The sequence below is a fragment of the Ornithodoros turicata genome, chromosome 5 (assembly GCF_037126465.1).
Source record: "Ornithodoros turicata isolate Travis chromosome 5, ASM3712646v1, whole genome shotgun sequence".
Lineage (NCBI taxonomy): Eukaryota > Metazoa > Arthropoda > Arachnida > Ixodida > Argasidae > Ornithodoros > Ornithodoros turicata.
In genome coordinates, this window is record NC_088205.1 from 46799617 (window position 1) to 46822240 (window position 22624).

At 45.8% G+C, this 22624-nt stretch overlaps 1 protein-coding gene across 2 annotated transcripts in view; it reads left to right on the forward strand.

Annotated features, from left to right (window-relative positions):
- The window catches only part of LOC135395983 (uncharacterized), a 105740-nt gene that overhangs the window by 58860 nt on the left and 24256 nt on the right, over positions 1-22624 (forward strand). For both annotated transcript variants that reach the window (XM_064627060.1, XM_064627061.1), the window contains exon 3: positions 15679-15764. In XM_064627060.1, coding sequence (XP_064483130.1) covers positions 15679-15764 — 86 coding nt within the window. The remainder of the gene's footprint in view (positions 1-15678; positions 15765-22624) is intronic.

A 22624-nucleotide genomic window follows, 5' to 3' on the forward strand; every position in this document is an offset into this window, starting at 1 on the left:
GAAATGTCCCATCTGCCAATGTAGATAACGTATGGAGTTTTTTTTTTTTTATGAATTGCCTCACTAGAAACCGTATTCTTGCCTGGAATAGCATTGTGGAACGTACAATACAAGAGATGGACTTCATAACACGTAACGGCGCTATTCTAACTGTCCCAGCACAGCTTTAGCTTCTGTTGCGCACGCATCTGCAATCGAATCCGCTCGCAGTTGGTAGGGCTTCTCGCAGTGACTGTGTAGCCTCCGTTTCGTGTAGCCTCTTTTTCGAGCGTTGGCTATAATTTGGGTGTTTGATCACATTAATGCGCTGATTCTGTTCTTGTTATCTTGCATGGCGGTATTAGCGAAAGCTTCCACTACTACAGGATATGCGTATGATATGCGTCCCAGCGATCCCCTAGGTGTATTCTTACGTGTCACAGCCAAGTCGGAGCTCGGTCCCCTCGTATTGTGTTGATTCCACAAAGAAATGCGGGAAGGGGCAATTCTCGCAATACATTTCCTTTGACAATTGGATGCGGTGAGGTTGACGCACCCTTGACATATTTCGCCGATTCGGAGGAAGGAAAGAGGAACCTCCAAATTGGCACCTTTATTCACGTTTTAACTGCAAAGGGCGCAACGGGTGAATCTAGTTCCATTATTGTCATGATGGCGGAATCCTTCATATCGCCAAGAGAAATGGTTGCCGTTTAGTGCCCCTTTAATGGGTGACGGCATGCGGCAGTGCCAAGCAGTGAAGAGAAATTATCGCTGTTATCACCTCCGAGTGATCTTTCCCGGACAGTGAGAGCATCGTGAAATAGTGGTCTAACAGATAAGAGACGTGCGTGTCGATCCTTCTTGAGAGTGTTGTCCAAGCTCAGGCTTATATTTCTTCATGGGGCTTTGACTACTTCTGGAAAGGATGGCGCGCTGAATACTTGCTTGAGCTAAGGTCTGCACGCTTATCCATGCCCGTGAGCTACCAATCTTTGAAGCCGGGAGACCTAAACCTCGTTGAAGAAGAAAACGACATGACTGGAAGACAGTATACGGATTATGAGAGATTGACAGTGATGACGAGGTACGGACATGCTGTCAGGCAATGTGAGGTGCGCCCTGCACAGTTTTTATATCCCGTAGCGGTGCAATGGGTTGGCACCATTACCGGCGTCTACTTATCCCTGCCAGGGGGACAATTGGGAAATTTGCGCCACCCACCCGTATTCTTGTTCCCGAAAGTTGTCTGTTTTGCGTCCCTTTAGGCGGGCTCAGGGCTCATCATTCAGTAGCCTTGCTTAGACCGAACAGGACACCGTAGATTTGGGCTCCAACAAAGGATGTTGCCTTGTTTTTTTGTCAACGCGGGGAAGCACTCCTGGCTAGAAAGGAAAGCCCTTATCCTGCAACGAGGAGTCTTTAAGCAGTCCGCTAATAAGTTTGATGATCGTGTTGCCACACCAGTTATGCCACACGGAAGTTGCCACACGGATAACACGAAACTGTTATCTGCTGTCTTTCCTGAGCCATGGCCAGAACACTCGACAGAACCTTTTACAGCGGTAGCTGTTAACCAGAGGGTTCCAGAAGATCGCTGTGTCCGTGTCCCAAGATCCTCCTAGCCTCTCCGCTCCAGAAAGGAGGAAAACAGAGTTACAGGTGCGCGCGCAGGTGTGGAAAGGCAAGCAGCTCTACAGGGCGATATCTGCTTGCGGGGCAGGGGAATCAAAAGGAAGCACACATTAGGTAGTCGTAACATATCAGAAACGTCCTACCGAAACAAAACCAAAGAGCAAAAAGCTTTCAAATCCAAGACCAGCAACGTGATGTCAGCCACTGCAAATGAATCGGGTGCTTGGCGTAACCTGTTTATGGAACTGTTATCGTCAAGATGGTCCAATCTGCTAAATGGCTTGTAATCCTTCTGGACCTCCCTACTGAACCGGCGCCGCGATAATTAAAGAAACGAGCGTGTGCAGTGTGGCGCCACGTCAAGTGTGGACTGGGCGTCTACAGCTTTTTCCAGCGTTATTAATCCTCTTGTCGTACATTTTAATCCTTATACCACGACATTTAATCCATTTGCCATCGGAATTAATCCTCCTTTCATTATTTTTAATCCTCATTTCACATAATTTCACCCGTTTCTCATGCAATTTAATCAAAGTGACTATGTGTGGGCTACATGACTTTGTGTATTTTGGGACAATTCCCATGCATATTGCACATGCTTTTCACTAATATTCTGGGTTTCTGCACCATAACGGGATACTGTCGGACTGTCAATCTGGATTACGGTGTTGTGGGACTATTCCCATGTCTACGAGTATTACTCATGGTTTTCATTAAAAACGTGGGTTTCTGCATTGTAATGGGATACTGTGGGACTGCCAATCTGGATTGTGATATTGTGGGACTATTTCCATGTCTACAGATATTACATATGCTTTTATTAAAAACATGCGTTTCTGCATTGTAATGGGATACTGTGGGACTGTGTATATGGAGTACGACATTGTGGGACTATTCCCATGTGTACGGATATTGCCCATGCTTTTCATTAGATATGCGGGCTTCTGCACTGTAATGGGATACTGTGGAACTGTGGATCTTCATTACGATATTGTGGGACTATTTCCATGTCTATGGGTATTACCTATGATTTTCATTCAAAATGCAGGTTTCTGGAGTATAACGGGATACTGTGGGATTGTCTATCTGGTTTAGGATATTGTGGAACTATTCCCATGTGTGCGGGTATTACCCATGCTGTTCATTAAATATGTGGGTTTCCGCACTGCAATGGGATACTGTGGGACTGGCAATCTTGATTACGATATCCTGGGACAATAAGCATGTCTATGGGTATTCCCCTGCTTTTCATTAAAAACACGGGTTTTTGCACTAATGGGATAATGCGGGACTGTCAATCTTAATTGATTAGGGTATTTTGAGAGAATTCCCATGTCTACGGGTATTGCACATGCTATTCATTAATAATGCAGATTTCTGCACCATAATAGGCTACTGTGGGACGGTCAATCTGGATTGTGGTATTATGGGACCATTCCCATGTGTACGAATTTTACCCATGGTTTTTCATTAAAAATACGGGTTTCTGTACCGTAATGGGATACAGTGGGACTGTCAACCTTGCTTACGATATTGTAGGACTATTCCCATGTGTGCGGGTATTAGCTATGTTTTTTTTTATTAAATATGCGGGTTTCTGCACCTTAATGGGATACTGTGGGACTGTCGATCTTGATTACGATATCCTGGGACTATATGCATGTCTGCGGGTATTCCACTTCCTTTCCATTAAAAACGTGGTTATTTGCACTGTAATGGCATACTGCGGGTCTGTCAATCTGGATTTCGATATTGTGGGACTGTTTCCGTGTCTATGGGTATTACCCATGCTTTTCATTCAAAATGCAGGTTTCTGCAGTATAACGGGATACTGCGGGATTTTCTATCTGGTTTAGGATATTGTGGGACTATTCCCAAGCAGCACGCCAATATTGGTCCAATATTGGACCCATATGGGTTGCCAAGATTGCCAATATTGGCCCAATATGGGCTGCCAATATTGGACCAATATGGGGAGTGCAACCAGGCTCCATATTGGTCCAATATGGGCTGCCCATATTGGCAAGCCCATTTTGCGCCCATATTGCCAATATTTCTGTGATAACACCTACGGGGAGCCCGTGTAATAATAAAGCATTATGCGGTATAATGTTCACTACTTTTGTATGATTTTTGCTTTTTTATTTCTGCGAATCTAATTGATCCACGTTCACATCACTGCAAAAAAAAAAACGAAAAAAAGGAAAGAAACACGGCATTGCCCAAACACACACACAAAAAAACGAAGAACACGTGCTACGCCCGCGCTGAAGATCATAAGCAGTCCCACAGAACTGCCAATACCTAAGATCCCTCAGAAGCCTTCATTGGGATTGCAATATTCTGTGGACTAACAATTTCCACACCCGCTCCGAGAATACAAAGCAGCGAAACACTTTCCTGGCGGTGACGGACACACGCCAGAGCAATTTACACTGCTTGCAGCAACTTGAAATCACCTAACTTTACAGAATAGCCATCCCTTCTTATCAAACATTGTGTTTTTTTACTTGACCTGCCGCAATTGCGTTACCATTACAGCACCCAGCGACATTTTAGCCCTATGAAACGTCCGTTCGGGCTGTCGCGCATGCGCATTAGTTGTAGGACGCGTGATTACGCTCAAACAACTCGCTTGCTCACAGTCGGCTCGACCGATTGGCATTGGCATCGCGAAGGAAGATGGCGGCGACTTTCAAGACGTGGAATGTTGAGGTGTCGAACTCTAGCGAACTTTACGTTGGGAATGCCACGTACGTTGACTGTTTCGAACAATGTGTATCGTCTGCGGGAAGTTGTTGAATGTAACGATGTAGTGAATAGGGTATTTCACACGCTTCAACGTTCAATCTTGCCGTGCTGCTTGGGCATTTGTACAACACGGCTACGTACCCTGTTCAGTCAATATGGGGTGTACGCGTGCAATATGGGGCCCATTTTCCCAAGATTTTCCCAATATTGGCTCAAAGTGGGCAATATGGGGCCCATATTGCCAGGATTTTCCCCATATTGGCTGAAACTGGGCAATATGGGGCCCATATTGCCCATTTTCAGCCAATATGGGGAAAATCTTGGCGAAACGGGTCCCATCTTGGCAATGGACCCATATTGGCTGGTCATTGGAGATACGGGTCCAATATGGGTCCAATATTGTGTGCTGCTTGGGTTGCCATGTGCATAGGCGCCGACTGCGGGGGGGGGGGGGGCGCGGGGGCCCTTGCCCCCCGGAACATAAACTAGGGGGGGGGCGCCGCCTCCCCCGGGAAGTCCCGCTAAGAGACTGACACCAACCTTTGGGGCTCGGCGCGCCTGGGTCAAAAGAGTGAAGCGGCACCAACCCCAAAAATGCATTTTGCAATTTGTAAAATATGTATCCGCCCACCATACTCATTATCACAGTAGAAGGTGAGGCGAAGAAACACACAGGATGGCACAACACATAGCCTGATTTTCGTGAAACGAAGCAGTCGAAAAGGTACCAGCAGCTGCCAGTGAGGTGTAACGGTAGGATCTTCGGAACGCATATCCGTTGGGAACGGGTTCAACTCCCACTGCTCCATTTCATTGACCATATTCATTATATTGCGCGCATTTCGGGTCAAACACCGAGGACTCAATGCACTTTGTTCTTTTTGCACTCAGTTTTCAAAGGCGTAATGCCTTCAGTTGTGCACATGTTCACTGTTTACGTTCTCTCTGTTCTTTCTAGGAATGCCTAGGAATTTTACCCATGATTTTCATTAAAAACGCGGGTTTCTGCACTGTACTGGGATACTCTGGGACTGTCAGTCCTGGTTACGATATTGTGGGGCTATTCCCACGTCTACGGGTATTCCCTGTGCTTTTAATTAAAAACGTGGGTTTTTGCGCTGCAATAGGATTCTGTGCGTCTGTCAATTTGGATCACGATAGTGTCGGACTATTTCCATGTCTACGGGTATTACCCATGCTTTTAATTCGAAATGAGGGTTTCTGCACTGTAATGGGATGCTATGGGACTGTCTATCTGGATCATAGTATCCCATTACAGTGCAGAAACCCGCATATCTAATGAAAAGCATGGGCAATATCCGTACACATGGGAATAGTCCAAAAATGTCGTAATCCATATACACAGTCCCACAGTATCCCATTACAATGCAGAAACCCATGTTTTTACGAAAAGCATATGTAATATCTGTAGACATGGAAATAGTCCCACAATATCACAATCCAGATTGGCCGTCCCACAGTATCCCACTATAATGTAGAAACCCACGTTTTTAATGAAAACCATGGGTAATACTCGTAAACATGGGAATAGTCCCACAACACCGTTGACAGTCCCACAGTATCCCGTTATGGTGCAGAAACCCACAATATTAGTGAAAAGCATGTGCAATATGCGTACACATGGGAATTGTCCCAAAATAAAGAAAAAGCCATGTAGCCCACACATAGTCACTTGACTTAAATTGCATGAGAAACGGATTAAAAATAATGAAAGGAGGATTAAAAATAATGAAAGGAGGATTAATTCCGATGGCAAATGGATTAAATGTCATGGTATCAGGATTGAAATGTACGACAAGAGTATTAATAACGGCGGGAAAAGACGGAGATCATGCCCTCATGCGTGGTGGAGTCCCATACGCCATTAAGAGATAAGAGAGATGAGATGCAGGCTAGCTGGTTGTACATGATGAAAGGGTGTCCTAGACAAGGAAAAGACGTACGAAGAGACGTTGCTGCCCGAGCTACGTACGTCTCTTCCTTGCTTCGGAGTTCCCTTCCAGTAATTAACAACAACAACAAATATCACTGCACACTTTGGTGCACTGCCAAAGGCGTAGGAAACGCCATCGCATTGCAGCAGACAAAGGGCGGTCCTGGCGCTGTGATTTGCGTGCGGTGCAGACACAAACCCGACCGTAGGTCGGTATAGGCCTCGTCCACACGACGTGAGCGACAGCAAGTGAGACGCGCTGTGCAGCCACACAGCGATCAATGGCATGGCCGAATGTGTAAAAGCGTGCGCTCGTTGGTGGTAGCCAAGGTCGTGCGGAAGATTTGGTTTGAATCGACCACAGGCTGTACTGTGTAGGGTTTTCCCCGGGTTTTGTGGCAGACCTCCCAGACGAATGACGGCACAGTTCCCTCTGGACGCACACCAGACCCCCTGTGTCCCCACTCCTTCCTGCTGTGCTCTCTCCATCTATCCATGTCTGTACGGGTGCTTCGAGGCGCTATCACGGAATTAAAAGAAATCACGCATTAGGGAGTTTTAGCACATCGAATGCATTCTGCAGATATGTACCGTAATGAAGAAATTAGTTTGAAACATGTCGGAAACTGTGTCCCGTGTAACTCACCCTTGTACAAACATTTCACGAACATTTTACGAAGAAATTTCCAGACCATCATGGCAAGTGTTGCGACATTCAGCGGCAATGTCAAAATTCTCGTCAGCGTCAGAAAAAGTGGCTAACAGCTGCCGCTGGAAATCGCAACACCTACCGTGGTCGTCTGTAATTTTTTTTAGTGCAGCAATAATGCCACCCTTTGCAGACGAAACCATTGCGCTTTTGACGAGAAAAAAAAATCAGTTTGTGCTGCTCTAACGCCACTTTCTTTTTCACCTTAATCACCACCATTTTTTTAAACCAAGCGGTTCGCATGCTTATTAAAACTCACCATGCGAAGTAATTTTATCAACAGGTGCACAAATATCGCAGAATTCGATTTTGAAAATCGCGACCGTGCGCAACGGTGGCAATGCCCGGAACGAGCTGTCGAGCCGCTCGCGTCATTTTGACGTCGGGAAAGTCGAACCGCTGATTGGTTTAGAGGAATGTCGTCTGCTATTTTTCAATCGGAACCCCGCGGCAGCGGTGGAAGAAGTTTCTTTTTGCTTTTTCTTTTTGCTTGTTTCTTTCTGCTCTGCAATACGAAACAAACACGTAAAATGTATGCGAGGGGGAAGCTTTTTGCACGTGGAACATTATGTGTCTATGCACAATGTGTGACACAGTGTGTAGCACAGACAAGCGTGTAGTATTTACGTGAAGTTAAGCGCATATTTATCCGGAATGGACCACCAATTAGTGACTACAAATCGGAGGCCAGCTACGTCTAGTACCTGCGCTACGAGGATGGAAATCTCGCACTGAAGAATTCACATTAATAATACAGTCGACAACAAATTGGAGTATACATTATGAAGGTAGCGGAAAAAAACTTTCTCTTCTATAATCCGTTAAAGTAACGATGCACTGTGATGGTAAGTTTCTTAGTCAACCTGTTCTCAATCTTGCATCATTCTACACGTATATCACACAGATGTTGCTCAAGGGGATGCCCTTTTAGCCATTTGTGCCTGCATTTGACACACGGTCATAATAATAAAAATCAATCAGTGAATCAAGATTGTTTCAGGATATAAATAAGGCCTTTTTTTGTAAACGGATATATAATGATAATAATAATAACGTTTTATTAGTGCTAAAGAACGGCCACAGCGGCCTTCGTATATGCGTACATAGCATCAGACACATTGTTGCAAACTGCAACATAGAAACAGCCAGCAATATCACGCAAAAGAAAAACACGACATAAACTATGCTAAAAAATAAAACAAAAAACGTGATGATGCACTGTGAGGATAAGTTTCTTAGTCAACTCGTTCCCAATCTTGCATCCTTTTACACATATCTCACACAGATGTTGCTCAAAGCAGGGGATGCCCTTTTAGCCATTTGAGCCTGCATTTGACACACGGTCATGATAATAAAAATCAGTCAGTGAATCAAGATTGTTTCAGGATATAAGGCCCTTTTTTTGTGTGAAAACCGATATGTATTGATAATAATAACGTATATTAGTGCTAAAGAACGGCCACAGCTGCCTTCGTATAGGCGTACATAGCATCGGACACATTGTCGCAAACTGCAACATAGAAGCAGCCAGCAATATCATGCAAAAGAAAAACACGACATAAACTATGCTAAAAAATAAAACAAAAATCGACAAGAGTTAAGAAGAAATCTGCTGTTCGACAAACGCATGATTACTTTACTTTCTTCTTCTTTTTTTTTTTGACGAATAGGAAGGAGCAAAGAACCATGGATTGCATGGACGAGTCATTTCTAATACGCGCAGCAATTGCTCCCATTATTAAATGTGCCGCAATTCTCAAGAGCCACCCACCGTATTGCTCTCCTCTAGGTTTGGTATGGTGGGCTAGAAAGACTGGTGTGCTTACCGCCATATTCAATACATGGAATGCGCGATGCCCCTGTTTTGAAGCCAAGCTCCTGAGCTCCGTCGCTATGCGCTCGCTGCGAACCAAACGGATTCTCGTTGAACTAGTCCAACATGTGCTGTGTGTGACGGTGTATGTGTGCTTGACTATTTTTATAGTGAATATATTTGGACCAGCACTACGTTGGTTTGCCGCACTGACTGTTTACTAGCATCCGCAGTTCTTTGTAACTAAACCACGTGACATTTGCTACCGTCACGTCTGCCTAGCCGACGATCCCTGCAAGCGAAAAATATCGGAATGTTGCGAAGCATGTGACCGCATGTCTTATCTTCGTTGGATGATGACAGCCGGGTCGAAAAACAAAATAAAGGCGGCTACTGCGTCCGAGAGCTCGCCTCCTTTACGGTTTCTTTCTCTTCACTCTTTCTTTTCAGCCTAGATTATCGAGTTGCTGTGTACAGGAAGCTGGGAACACTTTGTCACGGAACATAGGCCGATGGTAGATTGTTCAACTAAATTGTCATTTAGCTAAACTATGGCGCTTTCTATACTATCTTTCTACTACTCTCTATACGCTTTCTCTCTCTCTCTCTCTCTATATATATATATTATATATAATGCAGGAAAAAAAGGCCATTAAAGAAACAAATAAATGATACTAGACGTGTTTGAAATTCAAACTTACAGATTAACATGGCTTCTATGGCTGCACTCAGAGAAACAGATACTCATGGAACGATGCGGCAGCACCAGAGGCAGATGCGAGGCAGAGGCCAGAGGCGATGCGGCAGCACCAGCATATATATATATATATATATATATATATATATATATAGAGAGAGAGAGAGAGAGAAGAAAAGATACCACACTTGTATTATTAACCGAAAATGCTTGAATGGAATTGATGTTATGTAAAGGGTTCCTAGAACATCATGTTAAACTCATTTTATCCACTGATTGAGCGGCCTAAGAGCGCTGCTAGCGTGACATTATACAATAACAACGAATACACTGATGATGATAAATGGGGAAATTCGCCACCTGGGTTTGTGGCCCACAACCGACAGCCTTAATGCAGTCATTATAGATTATAAAGATTTACGTTGAAAAGCGTAATATGCATGTGCCCTATGACTAAGTGCCCGCTTGGTGTCCCCCCGCCATATTACTTGTGTCATACTACCCTCACTCGTTCTGAGACCTTTGTCCTACATTTTGGAATTGATCCGTTCACCGTATGTGCATCTGTTTGCATTTTCGTCGCTTGTAGGCGTCCTGGGGTGGCCCCGACTCTGTCGCGACTCATATCCCCATCTTTTTCTGTTACCTCATCACCGCCATCATCAGGTTATATTAAAAAGGGTGTAACATAGTTACAAATGAAACCTATTGACATTGAACACGGTTAAGGATATAATGTCATGATTGTTCAGTATATGGTCCCATGTTGAAGTGTAAATTAGGAAACCCCAACCGGAGTTTGAGACTTCATAAATGAAAATGCACTACTTGATATTGCCTTTTGCTATGAGGTACACTAGAAGTCAAGAGTCTTCTGCTTCAATACGTGAACTGTTCCTGGTGCCTAACACCCTTCACTAGAAATGGAACTGCCAAGTACTTCGTTGACATTCAGATCACAAGATGGTTCTTGAGATGCACCATATAAAATTTAAGCATAACAGACCTAAAATCCAGATATTCCACGATATTCCTTGAGCAGATCCTTGTACAAATTTTAACGGGATCTGTAGCATCTCGAGAAATGTTAATATGGCCTGAAATTTTTTCAAGGCCACTGTACACATATCCACAAGAAAGTTCGTGTCCAATAAGCCCTACAGGGGGAGGGGGGTAACATGTTTATTAAGAAAAAAAGAAGTAAAGGCTAGCCAGACAAAGAGCCGGCTTGCTATTCAAAAAAAATGGGAAAAACGAAAAAGACAAGGTTTACACTCAAATACCATGGCTGACACGCGAAGCTTAGCACCTTAAACATCGCATACACAAAATTAGACGGCGATGGAAACTAACCCTGGTTTCAGGTTTGACGAAGGCACTGAAGGAGGAAATCAGGAAATTAAGTGAGACTAAAAAGAAATATTATAGCTACGTCTTTGTTGCGTACTCCCAGCAAATTTGGCATATGACTACTCAAAGTATCGAGCAAAAGAGGAACAAAATGACGCACAGCAGAGAACAGATTATATAGAAGATGTCGGAAACTCCTAATAGATCTATCACCGTTGTCGCACAACTTAAACTCCCGAATTATTATTAGTATGACATTACTTTAAAGCAGCACTTGTATCTCTATTTCTTATTATGCCACTGTGGGAGGTAAACATGAAGAAGTGTTCTGCGGGTAGATTGGTAGATTGGTAGATTGGAAAAAAGTGGATATGCTAGTCCAAAAAGTCTCGGGACTGATTACTTCAGGACGCGATATTGTGGTCTTCTGGGCAAGACAATATTCCGAATGGTTTTCTTAGAAGGTACGCCGAGTAAGCTGTGCAATTCCTCAAAATTATTTTCCAGATATCGCTGGACGAAGGGACTGTGGAAACGAACGAATGGAAATGCGCTCGTATAAAACCGATACGTAAGGCAGGAGTCCCGACTTTGGTTTCGAATGTTCTCTTCTTTACAGCTTTTGTGAATTGCTAAAGCACATCTTTTCCAAACAATTAACATCATGATCAAGTAACAGCATTCCTTGCAGCATATCTTTCGTGGAGGCTACTCCGCTGTCATGGCCCTGTTTGATTTCATCCACGACTTCGCATTTGCTTTATATAATAACATACAAATGGAAATATTGGTTTTGCATCTCTCCAAGGCATTTGACCGTGTACGTACCCAATAGAAAGCTGACACATAATACCAAGATCATGGATTGGCTTCGGGACTGATTCCCTGTCTGATTGAACCCCATACACCTGGTGTATACGACAGGAGTCAGTCTTGAGACTTTTGCTGTTTCTTGTCTATGTGCACGATATGTTAAGTAACATTAATTGTAAAGCATGTTTATTCGCTGATGACTGCGTAACATATCGCGCGATATATTCCGAAAAACATAGGGATGTCTGAACGTGCGTCCTCAATATGCTGATCGTTCTCTCTCTCTCTTTTTCTTTCTTTTTTTTCTGTGTGCTTTGCTTATGGCTCACCTTGCTCGCCTTTACGCACCTTTGCAAAGCAGTTTAGAACACATCAACGAGTGGTGTTACAAATTGCAAATCAATTTGAACACCGATAAAACTGTATCTATGCTGTTATATGTAGAACAAAGACTTTGCCAACATCATAGTATACTTGCAAGGGAGCTTAGTACAAATATCTTGGGGTCGTCGTCCTGTCCGATTTTAGATGGAATTTTCACGTGCGCTTAATAGGCATCACAGTCAAGAGAAAGCTTCTGCTATCTCAGAAGAACACTTCATTATGCTACTGCTTAGGTCAGACTACCGGTATATAGAACACTCGTGCTACCGATCGTCACGTTCGCGAAGGTAACTTGGGACCCCTTTGCTGCGTCTCTTTTGCGGGTTTCTTTCGAATTGTCGCCACTATACGAGTGTATTATGTGTATATATTATATAATTAACGTACGTTCCCTACTCCTTCCCAGGTTCCTTCTGGGACCAGTATTCTGAAATAAATGTATAAATCGTTATATTTTCGTGTCGTCCCCTTTGTCTTCCGGATTCCTTCCCTCTACTGACTGCTCATATGCAGACTGTAATCAGCAATTCTAGTAGAGTAAGCGTTTGGGCTGGTTGGTTCATATTGAATTAAAAACAATTAAAAACCCCCAGTGCTGGGTAGGACAAGGACAGAGGATAAAGAGTAAGGTATTCGACAGACGCACAATATTTCGTGGCTTTACATAGCGAGACAACTGAGCGACGTCACAATGGTCGGTCTGTGGATTAATTTTGTTCCCCTGAGGGTTCTTTAACGTGCGCGGAAAGCTCAACACACCGTATTTAACGTCCATCGCGGAAGACAGCGTGTCCAAGCAACTTATACCCTGCCACCAAGTTGCTTGCGTCCTCAGCCAGGTGTGAACCTGCAAGCTCGTAATCAGTGCCGGTCCTTGTCCTTTTATCCTCTGTCCTTGTCCTACCCAGCACTGGGGGTTTTTAATTGTTTTTAATTTAATTCAGCAATTCTATCGCTTCCGTTGGTTAGCTGCAGTTAACTTATATCTCACGCTTTTTCTATCAAAATCCCCCGTCACCGGACCTCGCAACCTGGAAGGTAAAGGTCGCTCAGATGAGGGGAACGATGAGCACATATCACTACCCAAAGGCAGAACCGGCTGCTCAAACACGTCTTTATCGTTATCAAAGTACACGTGTCCCAGACCCGAGGGCTGATAGGGACGCGCCGACGAATGTCAGCACTGATATCTGGGTGTGCCATTCGTTTGCTCCTGCAGGTGACACTCAAGGGGCATTTTGCATGCAGAGCAAAGAAAAGGCACGTTCATGGGTTAACGGCAGGTGTGTAATCACGTGACGAGTAGCACTGAAATGAGCCGCGAGAGGCGATTAGATCGCATAGCGCCGAGATACGCTTGGCGCCATCTCTCGGCAGGAACATCGGCGGGTACATATGAAAACCGCCGAACGGCAAACCAGTCCTTCTAGCCCACCATAGGTTTGGTCAGCTTGTTAGGTTAGGCTCCCCCCCCCCCCCCTCGGGTGCCGTGAAGGACTTACCGCGTTCGTGATTGTAGTACTTGTTCGCGCAGCAATGGCTTTGGCGCTACTCACAATACGAACCCAGAAATACCTCGTGAAGCAATCGATCTCATTTGTCGCGCATACGTTTAGTTCATTTTGCCCCATGCGACTTTAGGGCTCCTGTACCGAATCTTTTACGTAGAACATTCCTCGCATGACCCGGTTCTGCCAATGGAAGAATCTCCGCGCCTTCCCGGAGCAACATCTTGACCTATGTCAAGAGAGATTCGACAATTTCTACCAGCAAGGAAGAAAACCGCGCGAATATCTGCAGGTAATTGTGGATACATATGCAGAATTTCAATTCCGAAATGAGCGATGCGGCTGCGCGGATAGTCGTGTTCACTTGTGCTCGACAGGTCATGCAACTCCCAAGGTCTAAGCCTGTTCATCGCGAATTGGTTGCGCCATACAACGTAGAAGCTGTTTGCGCAGACTTGCGTACACGGTGCACATTGTTATTGATGAGACACGAATAATTTCCACTGGATAATTTTTGTGAAGCCAATAACAGAGCTGCTGTAGCAAGTATCCAAAAGTATTGTTAATACGTGTGTATCGAGGTTTATCCTTAAAAAAAGCTGGGGAGCAACGGAGGTTTAAATAATGGATAACTCGGATGATAATTCATTTGAAGAGACAAATTGAGTGAAAGATAAATGACGCAATACATCAAACAAATGCGCGCGAAATTGCGGGCGGCTAAGTAAGATTACAGTAACACATTTGATACGCTCATAAAATAGGCTACTCAAAAGTTATCGTGGTTCATGTCCCCCTCGAAGTAACGCATTACTCAGCTTTGCGTGGATGACAGATCTGCAAACAATAGGCGATTTCAGATATTACCCTTGTGCTCCGCACGGGGGCCGTCCGTCGCCCAAGTCACGCGCATCGCGCAATGCGTCGTGGGAAATGGTTTACATTCGTGCTCGTCTGCCTGTTGCTCGAAGGTGCGGGAGGTGAAGGAGAGAGAAAACCGAAACCGTTTGCGCTCTTCTTCTTCTCTCTGACTCGTGAAAACTAAATCCCAAGGTGCAGCGGGGCTTTCGCAACACGGCGCTCTCTGGTGGGCCATTCATGCAATTTCTGAAATCGTCTATTCCCAAGCAGTGTTGTAAAGGGATAATCTCAAACTATAAGGGCCAGAGTGACCTCGATGTTACAGGCTCCAATCTCAAGAGAAGGTATTCGACAGACGCACAATAATTCGTGGCTTTACATAGCGAGACAACTGAGCGACGTCACAATGGTCGGTCTGTGGATTAATTTTGTTCCCCTGAGGGTTCTTTACCGTGCGCGGAAAGCTCAACACACCGTATTTAACGTCCATCGCGGAAGACAGCGTGTCCAAGCAACTTATACCCTGCCACCAAGTTGCTTGCGTCCTCAGCCAGGTGTGAACCTGCAAGCTCGTAATGAGTGGACGAACACGCTATGCCAACTGAGCCACCGAGGCCGGTAACTCGGCAACCTAGAGCTGCGATCCCGATGTCAATCCCATTGTCAGCGATCATATGCCGAGCACCGTCTGATAACAGTCCGAGAGCGAGACTTCCTAGGCGGTCGAGTGACACTCGCGGGTGCTAAACAGTATCCTGTTCGCGGAACCCCGCTTGGTGTAAGGAATGGAATATGAGAAATTAACTACATGTATTACAATGAATACAAATGTTATCACCACTTGATGATACAATTTTGTTTCATATATAATTGATATATCATGGGGTGTTTTTTTTAGCCTTTACAGAATTTTTATAAGAAAGCGATGAGAGCAGCATATATGTTGTTTTTGCAGTTGAGTCATACAGTCAGGCGGATATTCTCTGGAAGAGGGTATGTGGAACTACAAGATGAATAGTTACCTGAAATTCATTAATAAACTCTTCAATTAGGGAATATCGGGCAAAAGCTAGACAGCAGATTGAGAGAGTATCCCCCATTCTATCCTATCCTGTACTATGTTCCTATTTTAGACACGAAGCTCTTACCCCGTTAAAGCGATACATTTCCCAAATGTTTGGTCGGTTTTTCTGATGATTCTCTCTATATATTTGTCTCCAACAGGGGGCGTCCTGTATCCAGCCCTGCTAATCCTTCACACAGTCATCCAGGTTTGCTTCTCCATTCTGCTCATAGTAGGTGTACTGAAAGTAAGTACGCTCTCATAACTTGTAATGGCACTAATTTTGAGTGCTCCAAAATATTCATCGAAATCATCAAAAGAAAGCGGCGCGCCCATCCACGATAAGTGGTGGAAACCTATAGTCGTTGAAGGATTTCGAAACAAGGAATACAACTAGACACTGTTCCTTCCCGAATTTGAAGCGTTTCCGTGGTATGTGTCTACACGGTTGAGGTTTACAGAGGTTTCTTTTTCCCTTCAAGGCACCAATGTCTAGAATTGGGGTATGTAGAGTATGACTCATTTTCTCTACTGCTTTCACATTGCGCAATTCCTGCTTCTAATCACGCTTCTGATAATGCGTCCTACACGTAGTGCACGCGTTAGGATTCATTTGACAAATATATTGTGGGCAGTTTAATTATCGACTTGTGTGGGTCTCAGGCTCGTGATTAATTGCAGGGTGTGGTACTTCCGTGTGCTACTTTGTGCTCCTCGCATTTTGTATGATAACGGTCTAATGAGTACACCGAAATGGGCATTAGAAGCAACTATGTGTGGCTAACCAGCTTGCTGGTTTTGTGTGGTTGTACCGCTCCCACGTGAAATTGCTAGATTCCACAGCGGCACGCCTTCCTCGTGTTAATGAAAAGCCACATAATTAGGGGCCATATTATACATCTATTATGGCATTTGTCTGGTTTACTCCGATAATTGCAATAATACGTGAATAGTTCTGTATACGCCTAAATTGGGCAGGCGATGGTGATAGGGGAAGGTTGGAAGTAGACGAAGATGAAGGACAGCGAAAGGTTGACGATACCAGTCTGATATAACAATATGACAAGGTGACACAACAACAGGGCCCGATATGGAATATGTTCAAGGGCCGTATGAACTTTGCCAAAATGGTATTTGCGCAATGCCCGCTTCCGGAAGGGAGTGCGTTAGGCTACAAGCTTAGTGCAACCTTTTGCGAAAGAACGTCCGCCGTAAATGCAAGTGGCATTTCTCAGCTGCGCAAGATGTTTCACCGTATATTGCATGCACAACAATATCTTGAGATATGCTCAATCGTTTCGGTCAGTTGGGTGGAGTATCGCTGTCGTGATCAAACTCCCCAGTAAAGTTGTTGTTTAAGTCGATTGGAAGTTTGTGTAGTATGTGTCATCAACAATATATAGTTTCAAGTTTGTCCTCGCAGGCCATAAAGCATGGTGTTTCGGAAGGCGACTTTCAGAAGAAAATCCACAGTCGTGTTCAACCTAAGAACGGGTGCTGAGGGAGATCCTATAATATATTCCGATATATTTGTACTACATTTAACTATGTGAAAATAGCTGTTACGAAACGTAGGTATGACCTGAAAAATGATATGTTGGCTCAGCAAGAATAACGACGGACAACAACCGTTCTAGTTGGTAGCCAGAGCCGAACTGCTTGAGCTGCCGTTTAATATCGCGCGCCGCGATTCCGGGTGCGCTGTCGATGGCGGTAGTGGTGCCGCTACAGCTGCCCCCCTCCTAGGGAGTCGCCGTAAAGCGACGACTGGTGACTAGGCGCTTGGACCAGGTTACATGTAGACGGGAAGGGCTCGAAGGGGCTGGCGACGGGTCCCCAGGCTGGCTGGTGGGAAGCGGGGCGGAGGGACCAAGCGACGCGACGGCCGGCAAGGTGGAGGCGTCGATGAAGGCAGGGTTTAGACGGTGGAGGGAAAGACGGTGGAGCGTGAAGTAGGCTAGGGTCTTCCGTAGGACGGGATAGGGCCCGGAGTTGGGTGGCTGCAACGGTTTTTTTTACTGCGTCGCAGCGGTCGAGGTCGGGGTGTTGGAAGGAGTTTGGGATGCGACTGGAACGGGGAGGGGTTGAGCGGAGAGCGTCCATGGTGTGTCGAAGCCGGGACAAGTAGTCGGCGGGAGACAGGAGCGGCAGGCTAGGCGAGGCTTCAAGGAGGTCAGCGGGAAGGCGCAGGGTGGCACCATAAACAAGATCTGCAGTGGTGCAGCCAAGGTCGGGCTTGAAAGATGTCCGGATGCCCAGGAGGACGAGGGGCAGAGTTTCTGGTCAGGGGGTAGCTGGGCGGCGCGGAGGGCGACCTTCAGCTGCCGATGAAGTCGCTCAACAAGTCTGTTGGATGCGGGATGATAAGCAGTTGTGCGGGAACGCTTCGTACCGAGGGTCCGCATGAGGTTGGTAAAGAGGGCTGACTCGAACTGAGGACCTCTGTCACTGGTGATGACAGAGGGTACTCCGAAGCGTGACGCACTGATCCACGCACTGATGAGCGCTTGGGCGATGGTGGGGGCGGTAGCATCAGTGACAGGGATGGCTTTTGGGCAGCGCGTGTATCGGTCGACGATGGTGAGAATGTACGGGAAACCGTTGGCCAATGGTAGGGGAACAAAAAGGTCTATATGTATGTGGCCGAAGCGGCTAGACGGGAGTGGGAAAGCGGAAGGAGCCGGCGAGTGTGACGATTGACCTTGTTCCGCTGGCAGGATAGGCAGGCGTGGACCCAGCGTTTGATGTCACTCTTCATGTGGGGCCAGACATAACGCTGGGTAATGAGCCGCTGAGTAGCGAGGATGCCTGGATGGCAAAGGCGGTGGAACGAGGTGAAGACGGCACGTCGAAGGGGAACGGGACAAAAGGACGTGGGCGGCCCTGGGACGTGTCGCAGACGATAGCCGTCGTTGTACCAGGGAGGTGAACGTCCTCGATCTTCAAGGAGGTTGAGGTTGAAGCGCGAAAGGCGGCGACTTCACTGTCAACGAGCTGGGCCTGAGCCAGGGTGTCGAGCGAGAGTGGTTCGTGGGTGGAAGTGCGTTCGACTTGCGTGAGCGAGCTCAGGCGACTGAGGGCGTCGGCAACAGTGTTGGCGGCGCCGCTGATATGCTGGATGTCGGTGGTAAATTCTGATATGAAGGAGAGATGCCGGACTTCACGGGGGGTGTACCCAGTACCATAGGACGACAAGGCGTACGTCAGGGGCTTATGGTCCGTGAAAACTGTAAATGGGCGGCCTTCAAGAAAATGGCGAAAATGTTTGATTGCGAGGTAGATGACAAGTAATTCTCGGCCGAATGTGCTGTAGCGAGTTTCGTGAGGCTTGAGCTTTCGGGAGAAGAATGCGAATGGGTGCCAGGACTCTGAAACTTGCTGTTGGAGTACCGCGCCAACTGCGTCCACTGAAGCGTCGCGGAGGAGCGTTTAGAGGTGGAGAGCTGGGCTTCCAAAGGGTGAAGCTTAGCGGCGCACGATGGAACGAAACGGCGGTAGAAATTTACCAGCCCGAGGAACTGTCGGAGTTTTGTCATAGAAGAGGGCAGTGGAAACTCCCGGATGGCGGTAACTTTAGATGGTAAAGGCAGTATGCCTTGGCTGTTGATCCGATGGCCGAGGAAGTCTAGTTCTTGGACGCCGAATTCGCTCTTGAAAGCGTTATTCACAATGCCGTTCTCTTGAAGACGGGTGAAGAGGGCGTGAAGGTGTTGCTCATGCTCCTCAGGTGAAGAGCTTGCCACTAGGAGATCATCGATATAGGCGTAGACGAAGGGAAGCCGAAGGGCTGCCGAAACCGGCAGGCGAGCACGTTGCTGAGGTGTCGCGGCCGGCAGCGGATGCGCGTCGAGATGCAGGGTGCATGAAATGAAGCCGTGGGTCGTCAGTGTGCCGGAGGCCGTGGATAGCGCAGGTCGGTCCCTGGAAGCCGTGAAGCGACGGTCGGTGGGCGGATGCGATGATCAGTGAGCGGTCGGGTGGTTGCGTGGTCGGTCGGATCGGTAGCGGATCGGTAGCGTGGACGGAAGCGGTCGGCGCGTCGCGCGAGAGGCGAAGGGCGTTATGATGCGGTCGTGATGAGTCGCGTAATGGCGGTGGCTTCCAGGGAGAGCGTGCCGTGGTGGTGCTGGACGATGGTGTCGTCAGAAATTTATGATGGTGAAGGGCCTAATTGCGCCGAACTTGATGTTCACCGTTCGGGTCACCACATGTTGGCTCATCTAGAATAACGACGGACAACAACCGTTCTGATTGGTAGCCTGAGTCGAACTGCTTGAGCTGCCGTTTAATATCGCGCGCCGTGATTCCGGATGCGCTGTCGATGGCGGTAGTGGTGACGCTACAGCTGTATCAAACGTTATCTTCTGGTGGCTAAATATGGAGAGGAAACGGTTCACCATTTAGTCCGTACTCACCAGCCGACTTGAATCATTGGTTTAGTGACGTCGGGTTTGAATCGATCACGTGATTTCTCCGGCTATGAAGAGCGGTTGACCAAAGGTTGACCACAACGCATGCGCACTATTGACATTATCATGAGATGGTTGAGGGGAGGGAGAAAGTAGCAGACGACAGGACTGAGAAGAGGAAAGCTCCCGTTTTTTTTTTTTTTTTTGCATTATGAGGTTGTTAGCGGCAGAAAAGTTCAGGCGGCGCTGGCGCTGCTGCAGGTGGTTACGGATCAGGGTGTCGGTAATCGGCGGTCATGCCTACCTCTGTTTTCTTTTTTTTTTTGTTAATGACAAGCTCTGCGAGATATGGTTGATACGGTCGCTAAAAAAAGTGTACATAGAGAGCGTTTGCCATGTTATTTGAAAGGCAGCAGTACGTATCCTCGCGCAGGTGAACATTGTGCTTTTGTCGGTGTTCGGTCGTCGATAGTGGCTGCGTTTATAATAACTTCATCCGCATTGACCATCGCTTATTTATCGGCGTGGTGAACTGCAACGATCAAGACAGCCGATAGCTCGATTGATGGGGCATTCCAGCAGCGTCTTTTATACGCTTTCGAGCCTGATGTCATGTTCGCAACGTGTGTGCAAGTGCTTGATCACTGTAGGCTATGTAAACAGAAAGAACATTGATGCAAGGGTGGCCTTATCCTGCCGGTGACTCGCACACGCATAACTTTTACAGTATTATAGTTTTGAAAAATCGGCGTGGTACTTTCAACGTGTCACAAATCTGCAACGCGTCGAGCATCTCTTTGCTGGCTGTGTTTCTTTCGAGTGCGGCTCATACGGAAAAGTACTCAGGGTGCTGCCTTGTTTACGTCCTCGTCATGTGTGTGTGTGTGTGTTTTCGCTGTTTCTTTAACGCTGTTTTCGTCATGTTACCTAGGGCGTCGCTGCTTGTGAGCGTGGAGGTTGCCAATGTCGTGACCCCTTGTCAGTGCGGTGCTGTGCTTACTTCTGCTGACCTATTTTATTTCTGCATATCATCTTATAAAATTATTGTACAAATCATTAAGCACTAAATTGATTGTTCTGTTCAGCCAGCAAAGATTCATCATGAGGTTGTGACTGTCTCATGCGCTGCTGAAATTTCACAAAATGGAAACATGCCTAATCTATATATTTGTCCCTACTTGTCATCGGCTATGATGCATTTGACGTCACAGACGTAATAATTGCTAAAATAAAGGGCCACACTTTAATGCCATTACACTGCATCTGAGCCATTCAGGATTTGTAGTTTATTGAGACCATATACACAAAATATAGATGTTAAAATGAACCAAATATCTCCTAAAGAAGGATGTCTTATACCGGTTTCAATAGTGGTGTTTCAAGGATGGAGCAAACAGGAATGGACCGAAGAAAACACACACAACAACAGCTGCAACATCAGCTAGAAACAAGCCTGTGCTGATATTTTGTTCAATAATTGCATTGTGCTTATTTGTTCAAAGTCATATATTCTTACCGAAACACTTTTACACACCTGGTTGGGGGCTTATCTATTTTTCCTATCTATCTATCCATATCTATTCTCTATTTCCTATCTAAAACTTCTCTCTCGACTTCATACTGGCATTGTAAGAAATTTCACTAGCATTATCATCGCACCATTACATGGCAAACCACCACCACCACTGCCAAAAAACTCCCCCCAGCTCATGCCATGCTATAATACGGCCGCCAACAGCATTTCATGCACTAAACAAGCGTATGAAGGCGGTGTAGTTGGTACGAATTCACGATGTGTAAACAACAAAACGACGCGGACAGAAGAACGACGACACGGGCGACCGCATCATGCACTACGATCTTTGAAATCACTCCTTATTCAGTTTTTTTTTTTTTTAATTTAGGCGTCTTGTTCAGAAATAATTTCCATAGTGATGCAGTTACAGTTATTACTCAACTTTGACTGTGAAATGACATAAAAGACCTGTGTGATGCCATGAGAAATATAATTGCCGCTTGTTTGAATTGTGTAAACTTTTTTAGTGAATTTTTACTTGAGCAGCTCTTCACCACTTTGACATTTTTTTTAGTTTTCCAGTCATGCAATAGTCCTCCGACTATTCCCAGTTTTCTATGCTTTACTAGATTGCAGACATCCTGAAATACAGACGATAATTTAAGTAACTCAACTGGACGTTTGAGGCTTACATGTTTGTATTGTCCGTCTTTTTGGCCTGCTTAGACTAATTTTCGTTGTTTGCACAGATGATAAAGCTATGAAAAATTATTGCACAGGCTGAATTTCTGCACTGTACGGTTATGCAGTTTGACTGTACACCTTTGTACTGAGAGATTGTGCTATTTCTTGAGAAACAACACGGTGGAATATCACAGCAAGCCACACCTAGCCTAGAGGCGCTCGTTCTAGCATGAAATCTCAGTGCCACAGCAAGCAGTAGCACTGATAATTGTCTGCTCGCTTTCTGTATTGATCTATATCATACCGTAAGAGGAAGTCTGCAGTGGAAAAATGGACACAATGCAAATAAGCTCATACAGAGAAAAGGATGCAACTTGAAATCAGGTGCATCTTAGCTACAATGTGCTGTATTACTTTTATTGAAATTTACATTATTGTATATCTTTCTTTCACAATTTCAGTTATTTTTTTAGCGACATTGGTAGTTGTCACTTTGCA